At 39.0% G+C, this 22,276-nt stretch overlaps 1 protein-coding gene across 8 annotated transcripts in view; it reads right to left on the bottom strand.

The window, feature by feature from the left end:
• SCAPER (S-phase cyclin A associated protein in the ER) overlaps positions 1-22,276 on the bottom strand; it is a 509,648-nt gene that overhangs the window by 50,334 nt on the left and 437,038 nt on the right. For all 8 annotated transcript variants that reach the window (XM_081230140.1, XM_081230147.1, XM_081230145.1 and 5 more), the window contains one exon: positions 12,927-13,082. In XM_081230140.1, coding sequence (XP_081086266.1) covers positions 12,927-13,082 — 156 coding nt within the window. The remainder of the gene's footprint in view (positions 1-12,926; positions 13,083-22,276) is intronic.

Raw genomic sequence — 22,276 nt, 5'->3', positions numbered from 1 at the left:
CTTTTGCTGTGTCCCATAGATTTTGAATTGTTGTGTTTTTGTTTTCATTTGTCTCCAGGTATTTTAAAATTTCTTCTTTGATTTCTTTAGTGATCCATTGGTTGTTTAGTAGCACATTGTCTAGCCTCACCTGTGTAATTTTTGCAGTTTTTTTCTTGTAGTTGATTTCTAGTCTCACAGTGGTGTGGTTGGAAATGATGCTTGATATGATTTCAATTTTCTTAAATTTACTGAGACTTGTTTTGTGGCCTAGGATGTGATCTATCCTGGATAATGCTCCATGTGCACTTTAAAAGAATGTGTATTCTGCTGCTTTTGGATGGAATCTTCTTTATATATCTATTAAGTCCATTTGGTCTAATGTGTAATTTAAGGCCAGTGCTTCCTTATTGGTTTTCTGTCTGGATGATTCGTCAATTGATATAAATGGGGTGTTAAAGTCCCCTACTATTATTGTGTTACTGACAATTTCTTCCTTTATGTCTGTTAATATTTGCTCTATGTTTTTAGATGCATCTATCTTGTGTGCATATATATTTACAATTGTTATATCTTCTTCTTGGATTGATCCCTGATCATTATGTAATGTTTAAGAGTGTTTTGTTTAATTTCTGCAAATCTGTGAATTTTCTAGTTTTACTTCTATTATTGATTTCTTACTTTATCCCATTATGGTCAGAGAAGATATTTTGTATGATGTCTACCTTTTAAAATCCACTGAGACTTAATTAGTGGCCTAACATGGTATTCTATCCTGGAAAATGTCCCATATACACTTGAGAAGAATGTGTATTTTGCTTTGGGGTAGAATGTTCAGGAGGGGCATTATTCTGTCACATGGGCCTATTCATTCATGATTCATTTATTCAACAAATATTCACTGAGGACCTACTCTGTGAAAGCACTTTTCTAGGCACTGGGATTCAGCAGTAAAATCTATGTTCTCTTTCTAATAAAACTTACATTTTAGTGTATGAGATACAATGAACAAATAAACAAGTATCACATGTAATATATAGTATGTCAGGTGTGCTAAGTACTGTAGAAGAGCAGGGGATATGGGTAGGGAATGAAGATGTAGGGGTGTGTGTGTTTGTGTGTGTGTGTGATGCTATTTTATATAGGGTGGTTGGGGAAACCCTTTCTAAAGTGCTATTTAAGCAGAATTCTACAGAAAGTGAGGAAAGAAGCCATGTGGATACCTGAGGCAAGGGTGTTTTTAGGCAGAGGAGCAGCAAGTCCCAAGGCTTGGAGCCAGGAGCATGCATGACATATTCAAGAAATAGCAAGAAGGCCAGTGTGGCTACAGCTGGTTAAGCAAAGTGGAGGAACAATGGGGGATGAGGTCAGAGAGGAAACAGGAAGACGATCAGGTAGGGTCTTGTAGAGCATTGTAAGGACATTATAACGGTTTTACTGAATGAGATGGAAAGCCATTGTAAGGTTTTCAGCAAAGGGGTGATATAATATGACTTTGGTTTAAAAATAATCACTATAGCTAATTGGTTGAAAAGTTGTTAGAAGAGCCAAGACAGAAGCAGAGAGGCCAATTAAGAGACTGTTTCAATCATCCAAGTGAGAGATCATGGTGGATGAACCAGGATGGTAGTCATGGATGTGGTAAGAAGTGGCTGGATTCTGAAAAATATTCAGAAGGGAAAACCAATAGGATTTCCTGATAGAATGAATGTGGGGGTGAGAAAAAGAGGGGTAAAAAATGGCTTAGTGGTTTTTTTGCCTGAGTAATTGAAAGAATGTGGCTGTCATTTACAGAAATGGGAAAGACAGTGGATAGAGCATGTCTGGGGAGGAAAATGAGGAGTTCAGCTTTAAACTCGTTAAATTCAAGATGCCTATTAGACACCTAAGTGAAGATACTGGATCAGAAGTTGGATAAAATGAGCTTCCCAAGGGTAGGGAATTTTGTCTGTCTCCAGGGATTAGTACAGTATCTGACATAGAGTAACCACTCAAGAGACATTTGTTGAATAAATGAATAAATATACAAGTCTGAGTTCAGAGGAGTGATCTGGGCTTGAGATATTTGGGAGTCATCAACACACAGATGGTATTTAAAGCCAGCTCATCTAGTGAGTGAACACAGATTAGTCTGAGAATTAAGCCTTCGGATACTCCTAAGTGTAGAAGTTGGGGAGATGAGAATAAATCATCAAAGGAAACTGAAAAATGAAACCAGTGGTGTAGGAGGAAAAGCAGGGAAGTGTGGTGCCCTAGAAGCAAACTGAAGATAGTTTCAAGGAGGAGAAAGTAAAAAATAAAAAAGTTTAATTAAAAATAAGTGAGGACTAAAAAAGGATGAAATTTATAGAAATGACTATTAAATCCTATTTTTAGATTTAAAAACTAACTGCATATGTTTAGGATGGGAAGAAGGTAAGTGACAGAGGACTGGAATATAGCTTTCAATGATAAGTGGGGGAAAAAGACTAAGCAAATTAGCTTCCTATCCATTCAAATGAAGAAACAGTCTTGCTTGATTACCCATGAATATAATTCAATTTTGACTGAGCTAACAGGAGTAAAACATACACAACCAGAAAGGTTTATCCTGATCCACCGCAATGAACAACTACTCTGGAAGTACTGGTTCTAGCACTGGGTATGGCACTACATTCAGGACACTGATGTATCAGAAAGTTCCCAAGGAAAGTGACTTGTGTGGTAAAACTATGTGGAAACAGTGTCACCTGAGGTACATTTGAAGGTACTGGGAAATTTATTTCAGAACTGGAGGATATAAAGGTTATCTTCAACCTAAAGAGGTATTACACTGTTATTTATGACCCCAGAGGAGAGATGCTACCCGAAAGCACATATTAGATAAACTTACAGAAAATTTTCTAACAATCAGAACACCCAAAAGTTAAATGGGCTGTTGGTGAGGTATTACATTCTTAACTATTCTGCAATCAGTGGAGGAATACATTCACTGAAGTCACAGAGGGCACTCAAAACTCAGCTGGGCAATGGACAGGATGATGTCTAAGATTCTGTTCAGTTCTGGGGTGTTATAACAGGTGTGAATCTGCTTCAAATATTATAGTCTCCTACACAGACACACACACGCACACACACACACACCCTATATTTTATATATACAGTAGAGGGAGAAAATAGCTTGTTTAATGCAGATCTAATTTGGAGCCCTGTTAAAGGGAATGAGGATGACTTAGTGGAGATATGAGAGCAAGAGAAAACTCAAGGTGGAAAAGATACATGTGTAAGCACTATAAGATAGTCTGGATATTTGGTTAGAGAAGAGGAAAAATATAGGGGAAATTAAATAGTGAGAATATTAGGTAGGGTGAGGCTGGCTGATCATTTGGGAGGATTTCCAAAGTACCTGGTTATTAGTTTCAGTTGAATTCAAAAAGGAACTTTTGAGAAGGAAACCTGTCTGGGAAGAGAAGTGATAGATGATGAAAACAGAGAGACATTCTTATTGTTGGAGATCAGCAACCTAGAACATGCTTGAGAAAGAAGAAGACCAAGAGGACACCAATGAGAATGGAAGGTAAAGGGTGAGGCCCCTAAGAAGAAACTGTGGTCTCTGGCAGAGGTCTGGAAGGAGGGCCAAGAAAGTGGAAGATAAAGACAGTCTGGGGACAACCAAAGGTGAATGGAGAAAGGGCAGGGAGGAGTCCAAAAGGTGAGAATACGGCAGCTCTGGATGACTGACAACAGTATATGGTCCTAAAGCTTGGAACTACAGACTAGGACTGTTGTCCAAGAATGCTTCTCAGATGGGACACTCCTGACCTATCTTCAGTTTTCTCATTATCACTGTAAAACACAAAAGGGCCCTGTGCTGATTTTGGCTAGTTCAGCTGATATTTTGGGCTTCTCTTATCTTTAGTATTTGGCAGTTAGGCTGAAGGAGCTCTGCCAGAGGCTCTGCTGTGTTGCCAAATGGAAGCAATTACTTCTCCTAGGTGAGTAACTGGGAGGAAAAAACTGTCATATCTGGGCTGCGTGATGCAGTACCTTCCTCATTAATCTTTCCTGCTTCCACTCTTGCCCCTATAATCCATTCTACACAGAGTAAAAATCCATTACTTTTTAAGTAATCAGATCATGCTGCTCTCCTGCTTAAAATCCTCCAGTGGCTTCCTATCACACTTAGAATAAAACCCAAACTTCCACTCTCTCTGCCCTGATCTCTTGGCCCTTCATCTCCTAGCACTTTCTTGCTCATCACATTCCAGCACACTGCCTTCTACGTTTCTGGTACACACCCACTTCAGATATTTGGGAGTCATCAACTTCCTATTCTGCTCAACTAGAATACTCTTCCCTCCGATCTTTACAGAGTTGGCTCCTTCTTAGCTCAGTGTCATCTTCCCAGAGGCCTTCCCTGACCACTCACCCAAATCACTCTGCTATACTACCCTGCTTTATTTTCTCATATCACTATTACTAGCTAAAATTATCTTATTCATTTACTGGTTTATCATCTTTTTCTCCTGTTAGACTGTGAGCTCCACAGAGCGAGTATTTTGTTCACCACTGGATCCCTAATACCTCAACAAGTGTCTGGCACATATCAAGTGCTCAGTAAACAGTAACTAATAAAGATTTGCTAAAGCAATGGAAGGAAGAGAGAGAGAACTGGTCTCAGAAAGGTATGCCAAAGGCATGAAGGCCTTTGGAGATCCTTCTTACCTTAGGGGAGGAAGAATGTGAGACATACGCACCTCTTCTTCCTATGCTAAGAGTAAGCCCAGGAAATGGGGCCCTGGCATAGGTCGATGGTGCACACCAGTATTTGCTAACGCTGTCAGTCATAGCTATTTACCGACTTCTTATTTTGTTTCTACCCTGGTGCTAGGTGCCTGAAGGGGAGCTGCTAGGATATTTAGTCTCTCTCCTTAGGGAAACCTTTTCATTTGAAGACACAAAACATATACACAGGACAAAGGAACTAGTGAATTAGAAGTAGACAAATATCAAGTCATAGGTATAAATAACAGGAGCCATCTCATATTTCTGAGGCAAGCATATTTTTGATTTAATTGCATAGGACTGGATTGGATTCTGAAAGACAGAAGTCAAAGATAATAAAAGTTTGAGGTCTTAAAATCTGTTCATATTACTACAGTCATGAGCAGAATAAGGTAATCAGGAGGAAAAGCCAACTTTGGATGAAAGCCAATGAGCTTGGACTCTGACATATTAAATATAAGTTCCTGGTAGAAACTGTCAGTAGGAATTCCAAGAGGAAATGTCTATCAGGGTCTTGTTTATGAATATGGTTTATGCCTTAACTTTACTTGCTTCTGGCTTCATTTACTTTTCCTTACCTATTTTCTTTTATTCTACTTTTTTTCATCTATTTTTTAAAAATAAGAAGACATATATACTTCTGTAAGCCATCTCAAATCTTTTTGGAACAGGGTGGGGTCTAATAAATATATATATAAAAAAGCACCTTGGGCAGAAGGTTAGGGTGACAGACATGTTAGCCCCCATTTGCCCCTACCCTGTCCAACTCTGTGAAGAAGAATTGTCAAATTCATGTTTATAATGTGAGGAAACAGGCACTGAGAAGCTAAAGAATCTGTCACTGGTCACAGAGCTAGGAGAGCAGGAACTGCATTCACATTTTTCTGACTCCCAAACCTGGGCTCTTCAATACAACAGTACAAAAGGATTTTCCTCTTGAGATCCTGGCCCCCAAAGTCCTAGAGCCAGTGGGAGTTCAACTGCAAGTGTACACCAGACATATTCTGCTATCCTAAGTCTGGTGAGCCTGCATGCATATTGGCAGACTACCTTCATCACACCCTCTCCCCTCTGGGAGTAGTAAGTCAGTGAAGCCTGCCCCTAAATGCTGGCCCTGTGGGCTAAGGCCCAGGCAGCTTTCTCTGGCATAGTGTTCACCTAGCACGCAGTAGACACACAGTTTGAATTGCAGCAATGAAGTGATCATCTTTCTGTCCCTACAAGTCAACTACCACTTTATTACCAGCTGGGATAGATCTTTCAGAAATCTCTGTACTAGCATTTGCCCAATTGTGAATATAGAGACAGCCCAGAGGTTCCTGTTCCTGTATTCTTCTCACTTTCCAGACCTGAAGGATTCGGACAATCACTCTTCCTTATCAGTCTAGAGGCTGTTATGCTCCCTTGGACAGTGTGAGGATTGCTGGGAGATAACTCATGAGGAGCCCTTAGCCTGGGGCACATAAACAGTGTTCAACAGATGTTACTTCCTTTAGTTACACTTGCTTAGTCTTATTATGTTCACTTCATTCCCCATCTCCCAACACCAGCAAGCCTTTTGTCCGAGGACAGTGGCTAAAGATGCCAAGAGAAATGATAATACCAAGTATGAGACTGCAGAGAGGAAAGAATACAGATGAGAACAAGATACTGGGAACACATTTATCTCTAGGGTAGGTTGGAATGTGGAAGACTCTATTTTTCAAATATAAACATAGCAATATTTCTGGTACAATACGCTCTTCCAGAACCTTTATATTGCCCATGAAGAGATGGGAGTCTACTTCTCCTCCCTTTGAAGGTGAATGGGACTCTGTGGCTGCCTTGCTGAACAGAATTCAGTGGGGGGGATGCTGCATGACTCCTGAGGCTAGGTCATAAAAGGGGACATGGTTTCCACCTAGCTCTCTCACTTGTCAGGATGCTCCTCCTTTGAACCTCCACCATGCTGTGCAGCCCAAATTTGCCTGTGCAGAGGGACCACATGGAAAGGTCCCTAACAAACAGGTAGCGTGAACTACAGTCATGTGTGAACAAGCACACAGATGATTCCGACCTCCAGCCTTCAAGTCTTCCAACTGAGGCCTAGACACTGTGGAACAAAGATGAGCCATTCTCCTGTATCTTGATAGAATTCCTGACATACAGAATCTGTGAGATTAATAGATTGTCATTTTATGTCACTAAGTTTTGGGGTAATTTGTTACACAACCATAGTAACTGGAACAAGAATGAAAGCAAAGGAGAATATGTGGTACGGTGAGACGGGAGAAGTGTAGGGAGAAGAGTGGGGTTAGAATAATCTATATGTTGCCAAGGAGCAAATAGAACTAGCACTAGTAGGTAGTATTAGGGAGACGGATTACAGCTTGGTATAAGGAGAGGCTTTTAAAGCATTAAAACTGATCAATGACAGAACAGGCTCCCCTGGTAAATAATAAGTTCCTTGTCAATGAAGATACTCAAATGTAAACTGAAAAAAGTTATTGAAGAGCTACAAATCTGAACAGAAGACTGGATTAAAGTGACTTTAAGGTTCCTTCCAGTCAATGGAACGTGACAGCACATTAGATCTGGGGTACAAGGAAGACGGATGAGAAAGAGATGACATCTGGAGCCTGATGCCCGAAAGACCAGTGATACCATACATAAAAAGAGAGACTATGAGAGGATTTAAAAAGATTCTTCTTTTCCATTCCTTTTGCCTCTTGCCCAGATGCTGTTAATGGTCTTTCCCACTTTCTACAGCCTCTCTCATACACTTTCACATGATAACTCCCAAATATGGTTTTTAGCATGTCATTGCCCTGACCAAAGGCTTTTAATGACACCACTGCCACCACCACATTCAGCAGATTGTTTTATACATCACACAGTAGTTTTATATTTATTACCTCATTTGAACATCATAACAGCCTGGTAGGCACTAAAATCACCATTACATACATCTCAAAATCCAGCCAAATTAAGTACTCTGTTCATTCTTCATGTTTTTTTCTGCTTTGACGTCTTTACGTATGCTATTTTCTTTATCTATGTTTTTCTCAACTCTAAATGTTCCAACCCTTTTTATCTTTCAAGGCCTAGATTAAATTTTAGTTGCTCTAGAAAACAGCTAATTCCTACAACTAAGAGTGATCTCTCCCTCCTCTGAAGTCCATCAACGATGATGTGTTAATCCAATATTTATTAAGCATTTACTGTGTGCCAGGCAGCATGCTAAGTGCTTTTTGTGTTTTATGTTCTATCCTCTGTATCACTCTCTGCCTTATACCATGGATATTTGTATATACCTCTTCTTTACTAGCTTACAAGGTCCTTGAGGACTCGATCAACATCTTAGTCATTTTTGTTTTCTCCCAAGCCTAGCACAGGGCCTGGCACAGAGCAAGCACTGTATAAATATTTGTCTAATGAATGAATGAATAATTCAGGCAGGCAGAGTTAAAGTTTACCTTTGCTTGAACAAATGGTTTTCAAGCACCCTTAAACACTTGAGAAGCACTCATTTATATCCACATAATTAATGGGCTAAATTACAAATTATTCTTATCTTTTTATGACACAGGTTTCCAGAGACCTTGGCTAGAACTCATTTTGTTAGTGTAGTTTACAGATGCGAAAATAAAACCCACAAATACACATAATAACAAATTTCTTTTTCTCTAAAAATATTCTGGCTTTCAGAATAGTGTTTTCCAACCAATCAGAATTAACTAAGTTTTACAAGCTCCTCTTTTTCTTCTGTGTACTCATAAGGACTGTAAACTCTTTCACTTTGGATCCACTACTTCTTGGCCCTCTTGCTATAGTACTTTGCATAGTTATGCATCTAGAAATGATTGCTGATTAAGTGAAAGGTTTTGTGTTGGTTACAATTTATAATCATTTATTACTGCTCGGATCCTATTAGTTTGGCTAAGGAGCCAGCACCTTAAGGGGGACTCAGTGAGCCTCAGCCAATTACGGCAGTTGAGTCACTGCCCTGAGATTTGAAAACTATCCTTTTTTCCTTATTTCTTGCAGGCCCAAGAATGGAAAACTGCTAACAGTTAAGGCCAAACAGTTATTTCCGAAAGTCCTATTACAGATTGTTGAATTTTGTTGAAGTGATTAAGAATTATAGCTTGTGAACAATTCGCATATTAAAATTGTAGAGTAATCCTAATATAAAAATCAATCCTTTCACCAGAAGATCACAATTTCAAGTTTTACTTAAAGAAATGCAAGCTTACTGTTCAAAACCAAGCCTGGTACAAAAATCATCAGTTAGTACTTTTCTCCCCCATGCTGAAGCAGAGATTAACAGTGTAAATACTGACACCCAAATTGTCTTTCAGAAAACCTAGGTAAAAATTAGAAGATTAAGGGCACAATAGGAGGGCAGTGCAAAGGCAGACCTGTTATAATCACCATCACAAAGGCCGGCCACCGGCAGACTGCAAAGTGTTTACTCAAAGCCCTGCGCTATCAATTAGTGTACATAATTATCTCAGGGTCTGCCAGTTCACAAGAGGCAGTTTTTGAAGGTCTCTCTGGCCCCCCTTTGTCTTTCACTCCTGTTGGTCACAGAAGGGCTTTGAGGACAAGCCTTCCTCGGCGCTCAGGCTCTGGCTGGCTTCCCTTGGCAGCCCCAACAGGAATTATGTGAATTCCTCCAGTATAACAACAACCAAGCTACCTTTCTCTCCACACACGGCTTTGACCTTGTGCTGAGACTATTTAACACATGCAACAAAATGCTTTCAACAGGTCGTTGTAGCTTATAGTTTAAAAATTAATTTCCACGAAGAAATGGGAAGTATTGTAGCACAAAATGGGCTGTAAATATTAGAGGTAAACAAATCAGAAGATGTAGGAAAAACTCCCCGTATTCCTGTAGCTTGGCAGTATTCAGGAAATGCTGGAAGATTGAAGGATGAGAGGAAGAACAGCAGACAGGGGTCATTCTTCTTGTCTCTCAGAGAAGCAGCTTACACTGATACTGCTAAGAATTTCCTAGGTAAATTAAGCCAGGAAACCACCCGAACCTGCTTTTGTAGCAAGGCCTACCAATAGAAATTTGCAGAGTAACTGAGGTTGGAGAAGGAAATTATATTGGGTAAAAAATAGATGAAGAATTCTTAAAAACCACTAAGGGTTAATCATTGATTTATTTAAAATCCAGTTGTATATGTACATAGAAATAATTATACTTCATTTTATGAGTGTGTGTATATACATATAGAATAAGGTTTTATATATAAACTTCATACATACACACTCACACTTTGGTCTGCCTGGATAATCCTTAGGCATGTCTAGAAGCATGGAAAACCACGTATATCCCCTAATTTGGAGACGATACCATCTACCACTCAAAAATTTCAAGTCAGAAACTTGGGAGTCATTGCAGACTCCTCACTTCCTCTTATATCCCATACTATCAGCTCTGTGCCATTTCCCTTACATTTATTCTGTGTCCTCAGTGTATCTGCTCCTCTCTATTTCTACTGTCTCCACAGGACCTCAACATTTCAAGAGCCTTTTTACTATTCCTTCTGCCTCTAGGCTCATGCCATTCCAGTCATTTCTATAGTTTTCAGGAGTGATCATCCTATCACAGAAATTTGAACATGTATGGAGTGCACTGAATACCTCATCTCCTGCCACTCTTCACAGTCACCCTATTGTAAACTACATCAAACTGAACATGAGACAATGTCTTATATATCCATAACTCTTGGTTTGGGTTGCCCCCAAAGCAGTCCCTGAAACAAAGATATGGGTGTTGGTAGTTTATTTGTGAGGAAGTAGAGAAGGAAAAGAGGGTAGGGAGAAAAGCCAATCAAGTATGTGTTAATGAACAGGTTACCACTGGGCCCCTTTGAGAAACTGTACAGAACATACCTCAGGATTGTCTCACTGAGGGTTAGCGGAGCTGGGATATTACCCACCAATGTATTGTTGGAGAGTCACTCCTGGGGGTGTTAACTCCCTGGCACTTCTAGCAAACAGCTACTTGTTCAGTGAATATCCTCAGGCAGAGAAATACAGGAAGCCACTTGTAGGTGACCTCCTGATAGGCCACAGGCACCAATAACATCTACTATATCATGCAGTGCCCATACTATGCCCTTCCTCCCAAATGAATTCTTTACTCCACTCGTCTTCCTGGATCCTTTAAGATTTAGGCCATTGAAGCCCTTCTTGACCTCCTTTGGAAGTGTTTTACTTCCTTCTCTGTGCACATTCTCTTCTGTTGCAGCTATTATGTTGTAGCTATTAATTTGCAAGTCTGACTCCACACCAGACTCTGGGCTCCCTGAGGGCAGTAACCTTAGTACTTAGCTTGGTTTCTGGCCCAAGGCAGATGTTCAGTCAATGTCTACTAGACAAGGACATGACTGTGTGTATTAAAGAGAAGAGGATCCTGTTTTCCACATATGTAATTGAGAAAATTTTCAAAGAAACAAAACGTATGCTCCCGTATTTTGAATAATATAAAGTCAAGTGTGTAGGAGGGAACACCAAGGGAGGAATCTTGGGTCCTAATTCAAGTTAGTTTGGCTCAGTTGCTTTCCCTATAAAAATGAGTGGCTATTAATGACCTTTAAACTTCTTTCAAGTTCCACAGATTTCAAGTGACTGAATCCATGTGTAAGTGAAAGCTAAAGCCCACAAACTATACAACAACCACATATGGAAATATTTATGTGTGTGATATTCATCTGGATTCAAGGAAAGAGTATAGGTGACAAAGACTTGAGACGCTGGCAGGTTTATAATGGTGTGTATACAAAAGAGTGAGTGTTGGAAGGGTCTCCTGGGTGAGAGGATACCTCCCAGGGAGTGGCCTGGCTACTGCACAGGAGCTAGCTGGGCAGCATGGCAGCCTCTAAGCTGGCAGGTGCCAATGCCCTGGATGGAGCCCTGTTACTGCTGCCAGCCTCTGGGCAGTGTGGGACCACCCGAACTCACTTAGGTCACAGACCTACAAATAACCACTTCCTGAGTTCTCGTCAAATCCCTGGAAGGTAGGCTCTGGCTACATTTCTAGAGGGAACAGACTAAGTGGAAAACTGACTACAGGCCGTGCTTGGCTTCCTTGACACTCAGTCTTAATCTTCCTAGAAATGTGACTCGGGGTAGAGGGACTAGGCAAGAATAAGGAAGAATAGGTGGGTGTCGGGGGTCCTATGCATAACAGACTAACAAATGTTGAGGAAGTTCATTTCAGAAAACAAATTCTCTTTTAAAATATTCTGAATACAGACATTAGCATTGTGTGTACATTGAATATGGCTGGATAAGATTTCTTTAAGTAGCTAGACTTTATTAGTTTCAAATCATTAGTTTTATTCTTGACAAATCCCTGATATATATATATATATATAAAATTTGTATGCAGTGCTGTTTAGAATTTAATTGTAAGAAAATTGTTTTACTGAACATCCTTAACATGCCTGAGGGATATGTCATATTTCTATCAGAAACACTGAGTCACTATTGCAAATGATTTTTACTTGGTAGGAGGGGAGAGAAAAGAACACGAGGCGGTTTACTCTGTCTCTCTTAGAGAATTACTGTTTTTGAGGACAGTCCCCAGGGTGGGGCGAGGGGGTTTAAAGAGCCAAGCAGGCCAGTCATAGTCCCTGGCACACTGGCTAAAATGATGCCCATGGGTCATATGTGATGTCAGGGGGCTACTGTTTTTGGATGGCTCCTTTCTCTTATTCATGGAGATACCTTGGAAGGACAAAGGGGAAAATAAAGAACCTAGGAGGCTATAACTGAAAGCATGTGATGGTCAGGGCACTGTGAAGCTGTGCCGTGTTGCGCTGAAGGCCTGACTCAATTTGGTCTAGGCTTTGTCACTGACTTGCTGACTTAAGGAGAATCACTTGATTACTCTGTATCTCAGTGGAAGAGGAACTGGATGACTTCTAAGGTCTCTTGTAGAAATTATAGTTAAGTTTATGACACCAACAAGAAAAATAGGCTCTGACAGGAGCATGTAGCCAGGGAAAATGAGACATATTAGACAAGTCTCAATATGGGAAGCCAATAAGGACAGAGGTAGCACAAAGAGGAAAAGAGCCCAAGATGACCATGTACATCCCTATGAAATGACTCCAAAATGAGCAAAATCCAAGAGATGTTTCAAAAGTTGACTCCAGACTGACATCAAGTAGAGGCCTTACCTTCTGGTGACAGCAAAGCACAGCGTGCACATTCCGTGTAAGAGCCCTGCGGCATGCTGCAGAAATGTGGCTGTTTTGGGATTCTCATCCACTGGGCCTTGCACCGAGAGGAAGCAGCCACAAAGCTTGTCGATCAGACCAATGTTCACCACGTAGCTAGATGTGGGGAGAAATGTGTGTTATGAATCTGCATAGTCTGGCAACATCTTCACCTTCAAAGATAAATCTTAACAAACACAGGCTTAGACCCTTCAAACAAGCAAACACAACACACACAGGTTTGGGTACAGCATCTTAAATAACAATTTCCTTAGATTTAGTCCTGAATAATCAGCTATTTCTGTAAACGGTTCTCTTTTCTCTTTTGGTTATTCTGCTGCTATTTTTTCAGGAAAGTGATCAGCTGATCATTCTCACCGGTCTAGAGAGTCTGACAATAATTGAAATGATTTATAATGATCTCTATCCTCTTGAAAAGCAGTAATTCCTAAAGTACTAGGAAGCTAAATTCACCAGAATTCAGGGATTCAGAAAATAAGATAATGCTACCCAGACACTCCTGTTACAACCTAAACTGCTAATGCCACTGTAGATTCTCTACTTTTTTTTAAACCCTATCGCCATTAGGAGTATAACAAACAGTGAGAATCTAATTGCCCTCTGTTATGAAAAGTAGCAGTCCTGAGAGTTGACAGTAACATTTATGAAGTCACTTTCATCTTTTCAGTCTATTAAACAGTTTTTCAGAGATGTTTATTAACCTGGACCAACAACAGCAGTTCCTTTATTAGTCCACAAAGCAGAAATTGAAAATATCTGAAGACTATAAATGACCTTGTAGATAAATCAGCCTTAGCTTAGAGATTTTATACCAATTCAGTGCTACTGCATTTACATGTATGAAAAGCACAGGACTCTGAATATAGCAGTTCTGAAAATCAACACATACAAACTTTCAGCAATATGTGCAAAGGAATTGATGCTTCTGCTTGTAAGTGCACTAAAATCCCTATCACTATTCATTTACTAATACAGTTTTTTGTAAAAAGAAGGAGAAGCTGATGAATAATTCATGTTTGGAGCCTCTTCTAAGTTTACTATTTAAAAGGTATAAAATAATGTTCCTTTTCTCCTTTTACATTAGGAAATGCATTTATCTGGTTACTGAGCATCCGTGGCCTGTTAGGAACCAGGCCGCACAGCAGGAGGTGAGCGGCCAGTGAGCCAGCGAAGCTTTATCTTTTTTTTTTTTTTTTACATCTTTATTGGAGTATAATTGCTTTACAATCGTGTGTTAGTTTCTGCTTTATAACAAAGTGAATCAGTTATACATATACATATGTTCCCATATCTCTTCCCTCTCGCTTTATCTTTATTTACAGATGCTCCCCATCGCTCGCATTACCGCCTGAGCTCCACCTCCTGTCAGATCAGCGGCGACATTAGATTCTCATAGGAGCGCGAACCCTATTGTGAACTGCACATGCGAGGGTTCTAGGTTGCGCACTCCTTACGAGAATCTAATGCTTGATGATCTGGAGCTGAAGAAGTACTAGATGCTAGTGCTGGGGAGTGGCTGCAAATACAGATCATCATTAGCAGAGAGGTTTGACTGCACAGAGACTATAATAAATTAATTGCCTGCAGACACATATCAAAACCCTATCAGTGAGTGGCAAGTGAAAACAAGCTCAGGGCTCCCACTGATTCTGCATTATGGTGAGTTCTATAATTATTTCATTATATATTACAATGTAATAATAATAGAAATAAAGTGCACAATAAATGTAATGCGCTTGAATCATCCCAAAACCGCCCCCTCCCAAGTCCGTGGAAAAATTGTCTTCCATAAAACTGGTCCCTGGTGCCAAAAAGGTTGGGGACCACTATCCTACAGTTTTAAAATTGGGAAGTATGAAATGATGACCACTAACCCTATTATCTTATAATGAAGGAAAATGACATATTGACATATTGAACCCTAGCCCTGCAAGTTACTGGATGACCTTGGGCAAATTACCTTGCCCTTCTTAGTCTGTTTCCTTTTTAATATAATAGAATGTTAGTATAAGGTTCTTGTAATAAGTGACTGATAAGCTAATACATGAAAAGAAGTTGATACATTTTATTATTAGTTTTATTGTTACTAGTAGTAATAATAGCAGTATTTTAAAAATAGATGCATGCAAACTTACTAATCATAAATACAATGAAAATGAAGACAACACAAAATACCATTTCACAAATATCAGACTGACAAAAATCAGTGAGTTAATATAAAACACTGATAAGGATATGAGGAAATGGAATTCCTATCCTTTAGTGATGGAAAGTGAAATCTGTAAAATCACTTTGGAGAACAATTTGGTGTTACTTGGTAAAGTTGGACATGCATTTATCATAATATTCATAAATTCCTACTGTAGGCATATAAACTTGAGAAACTCCCATATAGGCAAAAGAAGGTTTCTACAAGGATATTCATTGTATCATTGCTTGAAATAGTGAAAAAATAGAAACTATTGCCCTTAAATAGAAAATGGACGAACTGGAAATTTATTCATTTAATAGAATCTGTAGAGCAGTTAAAATAAATTTATCAGATTTATATGCATCAACATAAATAGATCTCAACCCCATGTTATGTGAACATAGAAACTGACAAAATAGTATGATAGCATTTATGTAAATTTTAAATAACACAAAAGATAGAAAGCAGAGTATATTGTTTATGGATATTTATTATATATAAATATATACATATAAATTTTATATACACAAATATATTTATATATATTTGTATATATTTACATATATACATATATATTATACACATGTATATAAAAATTTTATTAAAATTTTATAAAAATGCATAGGAACTATACACACACACTCTAACAGTGATTTACATCTTGAGCAAGAGTAAGGGGAAAGGGATGGAGATGGGGAGTTAGCTGTATCTACAACATTTGGTTTCTTACCAATAAGAAAAAAGATCTAAGACAATATGGAAAAATGTTATTGGTTACTGAAAAATGTCAAGTTGGTACATAGGTATTGATAATTTTGTTAGGTGTATGTTGATATACTTCATCATAAAATAATAGAAAACTTAAATATTTTAAAAGGCAATAATAACAAACAGGAAAAGCATTTGAAACCTGTAAGATGAAGGACTAATGTATTTTTCCCCCATGTTTATTGAGATATAGTTGATATATACATCATATAAGTTTAAGGTGTACAATGTGATAATTTGACATATGTATATTCTGTAAAATGTTACTGTTTTCCAGTTTCACACCACTGTGATTGGAAAAGATACTTGATATAATTTCTGTGTTCTTGAATTGTTGAGATTTGTTTTGTGCCGTAACATAGGATTCATCCTAGAAATTGTTCCATGCGTATTTGAGAACAATATGTATTCTGCTGCTGTTGGATGGAGTGTTCTATATATGTCTGTTAGGTCCTTTTGGCCTATAGTGTTGTTTAAATCTGCTGTTTCCTTACTGATTCTCTGTCTGGAAGATCTATCTATTGTTGGGAGTGGGGTATTCAAGTCCCGACATATTATGGTATTGTTGTTTTGTTCTCCTTTTAGTTCTTTTAGTATCAGTTTTATATATTTAGGTGCTCCAATGTTGGGTGCATAAATATTTACCACACCACTGTCATATCCTTGGTGGATTGACCTCTCTATCATATAATGACCTTCTTTGTTTCTTTTAACCATTTTTAGCTTAAAATCTATTTTGTCTGATATAAATATAGCTACCCCTGCTTTCTTTTGCTTACCATTTCCTTGAAATATCTATTTCCACCTCTTCGCTCTCAGTCTATGTGTGTCTTTAAAGCTAAAATGAGTCTCTTATAGGCATAATATTGTTGGATATTGTTTTTTTATCCCTTCAGCCACTCTATGTCTTTTGATTGGAGAATTTAATCCATTTACACTTAACGTATTGATAATTACTAATTGGTAAGGACTTACTATTGTCATTTCATTAATTATTTTCTGTTTTTTAGATCCTTTGATCCTTGCTTCCTCTCTTGCTGTCTTCTTTTGTGATTTGATGACTTCTTGCGGCAGTATGCTTTGACTTCTTTACACTATATGTATCTACTACAGGTTTGTAAAGGCTTAAATAAAACATATATATTACATCCTATTTTAAGTTGATAAAAAGTTTGATAGCATACAGAAACTTTATACAGTTGTCCCTCAGTATTTGTGGGGAATTGGTTCCAGGACCCACTATAGATACCAAAATCCGCAGATGCTCAAGTCCCATCATTGGCCCTCCATACCCTCGGCTCTGCATCTATAGATTCAACCAACCACAGATTGTGTAGCACTGTAGTATTTATTGAAAAAAACCTGCATGTAAGTGGACCTGCACATTTTAAACCTGTGTTGTTCAAGAGTCAACTGTACTTTTATTTCTCCCTCCTCATATTTTAGGTTATTCATGTTATAATTTACCTATTTTTATAGTGTTCATTCAATAACAAATTACTGTGGTTATGTTTACGTCTATTATGTTTGATTTTTAACTTTCAAACTAGACTTGTAAGTGAATTATGCACCACCATTACAATACCAGAGGATCGAATTTTGACTGTACGTTTACCATTACCAGTGAGTATTACGCATCCATATGTTTTTTTTCATCTTTAAAAAAATTTATTTATTTTATTTTTGGCTGCACTGGGTCTTCGTTGCTGCATGTGGGCTTTCTCTAGTTGCGGCGAGTGGGGGCTACTCTTTGTTGCGGTGCGCAGGCTTCTCATCACAGTGGCTTCTCTTGTTGTGGAGCATGGGCTCTAGGCATGCGGGCTTCAGTAGTTGTAGCATGTGGGTTCAGTAGCTGTGGCTTGTGGGCTCTAGAGTGCAGGCTCAGTAGTTGTGGTGCACGGGTTTAGTTGCTCCACGGCATGTGGGATCTTCCTGGACCAGGGCTTGAACCCATGTCCCCTGCACTGGCAGGTGGATTCTTAACCACTGTGCCACCAGGGAAGCCCATCCATATGTTTTTATGTTATTACTTATCATCCGTTTCTTAAAAATATATATATATATATATATATATTTATATATTTATATATATATATATATATATATATATTTATTTATTTATTTGGCTGCGCTGGGTCTGAGTTGGGGCACGCGGGATCTTCATTGCCATGTTTGGGATCTTCGTTGCAGCATGTGGGATCTTTAGTTGCACCATGTGGGATCTTTAGTTGTGGCATGCAGGATCTAGTTCCCTTACCAGGGATTGAATCCGGGCCCCCTGCATTGGGAGTGCAGAGTCTTAACCACTGGACTACCAGGGAAGTCCCTATCATCCTTTTCTTTAAACTTGAAGAATGCCTTTAGTATTTCTTGTAAGGCAGGTCTAGTGGTGATGAACTTCTTCAGCTTTCGTTTGTTTGGCAAAGTCTTTATTTTTCCTTCTTTCCTGAAGGACAGCATTGTTGGGTACAGCATTCTTGGTTGACAGTTTTTTCCTTCAATATTCTGAAAGGCTGTGCCACAGGCTGGGTTTCTTGATCAGGTTGGCTGCTCACTGTGCTCTGATGTTGAGCAAGGTTGCTGGCTGGCCTCTCTGGTTGGGAGGGGCCTCCATTTATATCCCATAGTTGGGTGGGTAAAGAAACTGTCTCTGTGGTTGGGAGAGTCTTTGTTTGGGCTCCATTGTGGGGTGGGGATACAGGCTATGCTCTGTAGTTGAGTGGGACAATAGCTGGGCTCTAAGACTGCCCAGGGTTACTGTTCAGTCTTCCTGGTTATCTGGGGTCAGAGGCTAAGCTCAACAGCTGGGTGGTTCTGCTGGCTTGGTTCCCTGCCTAAGAAGGGCTGTAGTTTGGACTTTGTAGCTGCCTGGGTTTCCCAGCTGGCCTTCCTGGATGGTCAGAATGAAGGCGATGCTGAGCTAGAGGGCAAGGATGATAATTTGCTTTCCTGCCCAGGTTGTGTGATAAAACAAGCTCTACAGCCAGTACAGTCTGGGGACTGGGGACCCTAATCAGCAGAACTGCCAACTGAGCTCTGTGGCCAGATGGGGCTACAGGCTCAGCTCCACAGATGGGCAGAGCTGCTGCTTGGGATCTCTGCTTGGGCGCCACTTCAAGCATCAATACAGTCCACCAAGATCTGAGTGCTGACTGCTGTCAGCCCCTCCACACCTTTCTACTTGATCAGTGGTCAAGCTCTGCAGATTCCCCCAGCAATCCCGGTGAGCTGAGACCCAAGTGGAAGTGTCCCACAATGCTGGGAGAGCTGGATGTCCATTTGGGCTCCCTCTTCCCACTGGAGAAACCATAGGCTTGCGGGAGGATGGGGGCTCATGCAGTGTTGTGCTGGCCTGTGGGAGGGCTGTTGTGGTCAGAGTGTAGCTGCTCCTCTTACCCTTCTAATGTGGTACTTCTTGATCTCTGAGGTCTGGGGGGAGATGCTTCAGTCTCATCTACCTCCTGCATTCTGAGTTTTCACAATGGTTTCTTGTCTATGGATAGTTACTATCTGGCTTTCTTGTGAGGCCATCTGTTTGATGACACAATCTGATCAAAAGTAATGAACTAAGACCTTGTAAACAGAGGATTATCACAGGGAATCAACACTGATCCTGGCAAACAGGAGCATCATCTACAGCACTGGAGTCCATTTCATAGTACAAGATGGTTGGCTGTTCTTTAGCACATTCCATCCATATCTCAGCAAAGTTCTGGAAGCCAAAAAAATCCAAGATCAAGGGGCCAGCAGGGTTGGATTCTTCTGAGGCCTCTCTTTTTGGCTTCCAGATGGCTGCCCTCTTGCTGTCTTTCATATGGTTGCCCCTCTATGCATGTGCCTAATGATTTTAATACATGAATAGCTTTTACAATTAAAAAAGTCAATACTTCCAATAGAAAAATGGGCAAAGTACATGAACAGGCAACTCACAAAATAATTAAAATGGCCAGTGAACATTAAAAAATGTTCAATATAACTACTAATATAAAAAATGAAATATTTTCGCCTCTCAGTTTGGCTAAGACTCAAAAGAATGATGATATCCGACAGTGTCTAGGCTGAGGGTACAAAGACGTACTCATATGTAATCTTTATGTAGGACAATTTGGCAATATGGATCAAAATCCTTAATACATATTCTTTGACCCCCCAATTATACTTCTCAATGTTTAATAGAAGACAATAATCAATTGTAGGGAAGGATGTTCTTTACAGTATTATCTGTAAGAATAAAATACTAGAATAAACCTATGTAAGTAATAATAGGTTACCTGAAGCAAGTCATGGCTACATAATTAAATACTTGGAAACCCAGTAAAAATTCATTTGCAAGTTTCTGTTGATTTGGAAAAAAGCACTTATAAAAAAGTATGACCAATGTGTATAAGTATTACAATCTTTTTCATAAAATAACCACATATATATGTACCAAAACCAAAAAAAACCCAATGATTATCTTTGGGTGGTGTGATTAAAGATAATTTTTGTGTATTCAACAAAATCCAGTGTGCTTTTCTGTGTTTTTCAAATCGATTTTCTCACTGAGCACATATTAATTTTATAATTAGGAAACAAGTTATTTTAAAAAGGCGAATGGGGAGAGAGGCAGAGGCAAGCTATCTGCTATTGCAAGAGAGACTGCACTCTTAAAGAAGTAGCAATGGAGCAAAGGTAAGAAATCTGAGATATTTACAAGGTAGAATCAATAGGTACTAAAGACTTAATTGGATATTGGTTTGGTAAAGGATTGTGAAGAGTTTTTGACAATGCTCAGAATGCTGGCTTAAGTAACTGAATGGGATACTGGTGCTACAGATAAGGACAGAAGACACAGGAAAAGTATCTCCTTTGGGTGGAAAGATAAGGTGTTCAGTTTTGAACTTGTGGAGACTGAGGTGCCTGTAGTACATCCCAGCAGCTAGGAAAGTGCTTGGCTAAAGTACAGTTTTATAACTTCTCCTTGAATAGATGCCTTATGTTTACTAATTTTTGATTCCAAAAGGCTGGTATCAGTGACTTGGACTCATCTATTTGCCTCTTGGTTGCAAAGTTTGATTTCCCTGTTTGGAGGGACAGATATAAATTTCTAATTGAACATGATGAAAAGAATTGTGCTTCAGCAAAAAAACATGAATAGCCAAAGGAATCCTGTGAAAGAACAACAAAGTTGGAGGTATCACATTTCCTGATTTCAATCTATATTACAAAGCTACAGCAATCCAAATAGTATGGTACTGGCATAAAAAGAGACAAGTAGACCAATGGAACAGAACTGAGAGCCCAGAAATAAACCCATGCATATCTGGTCTATGAATATTTGACAAAGGAGCCAAGAATACTCACTAGGGAAAGGATACTCTCTTCAATAAACGGTGCTGGGAAAATCAGATAACAACATGCAGAAGAATGAAACTGGACTCCTACCTTACACCATTCCCAAAAAAAGAACTCAAAATGTATGAAAGATTTAAAGGTAAGACCTGAAACCATGAAACTCCTAGAAGAAATCATAGAGGAAAAAACTTGACATTGGTCTTGGCAATATTTTTTTTGGATATGACACCAAAAGCACAAGCAACTGAAGCAAAATAAACAAGTGGGACTACTTCAAACTTAAAAACTTCTGCACAGCAAAAGAAACAATCAAAAAAATGAAAAGGTGACCTGCAGAACAGGAGAAAACATTTGCAAAACATATACTGGATAAGGGGTTAATGTTCAAAAAAATAAGGAACTCCTACAATTCAATGGTAAAAACACAAATAATCCAATTAAAAAATGGGCAAAGGACCTGAATAGACAGTTTTCCAAAGAACATATACAAATGGCCAATAGGCATAGGAAAAGATGTTCAACATCACTAATCATCAGGGATATGCAAATTAAAACCACAACGAGATACCACCTCACACCTGTTAGAATGGCTATTATCAAAAACAAAAACAAAAACACAAAACCAAAAAGCCCCCAAAACCAAGAGATAATATTGGCAAGGATGTGGAGAGAAAAGTGAACCTTTGTACACTGTTGGTAGGAAAGTATATTTGTAAAGCCACTATGAAAAGCTATGCGGTTCTTCAAAAGATTAAAAACAGAACCACCATATGATCTATCAATTCCACTTCTGGGTATATATCTGAAGGAAGTGAATCACTATCTTGAAGAGATACTTGCATTCCCATGTTCACTGCAGCATTATCCAGAATAGCCAAGACATGGAAACAAAGTGTCCATCAACAGATGAATGGATAAAGAGAAGTGGTAAATACACACACACACACATATATACACACACAATGAAATATTATCCAGCCATAAAAAATAAGGAAAT

The sequence above is a fragment of the Mesoplodon bidens genome (assembly GCF_964165515.1).
Source record: "Mesoplodon bidens genome assembly, chromosome: 3".
NCBI classification, from domain to species: domain Eukaryota; kingdom Metazoa; phylum Chordata; class Mammalia; order Artiodactyla; family Ziphiidae; genus Mesoplodon; species Mesoplodon bidens.
The sequence above is the reverse complement of the archived record's forward strand: the minus strand, read 5'-3'. Positions and strand labels throughout refer to the sequence as shown.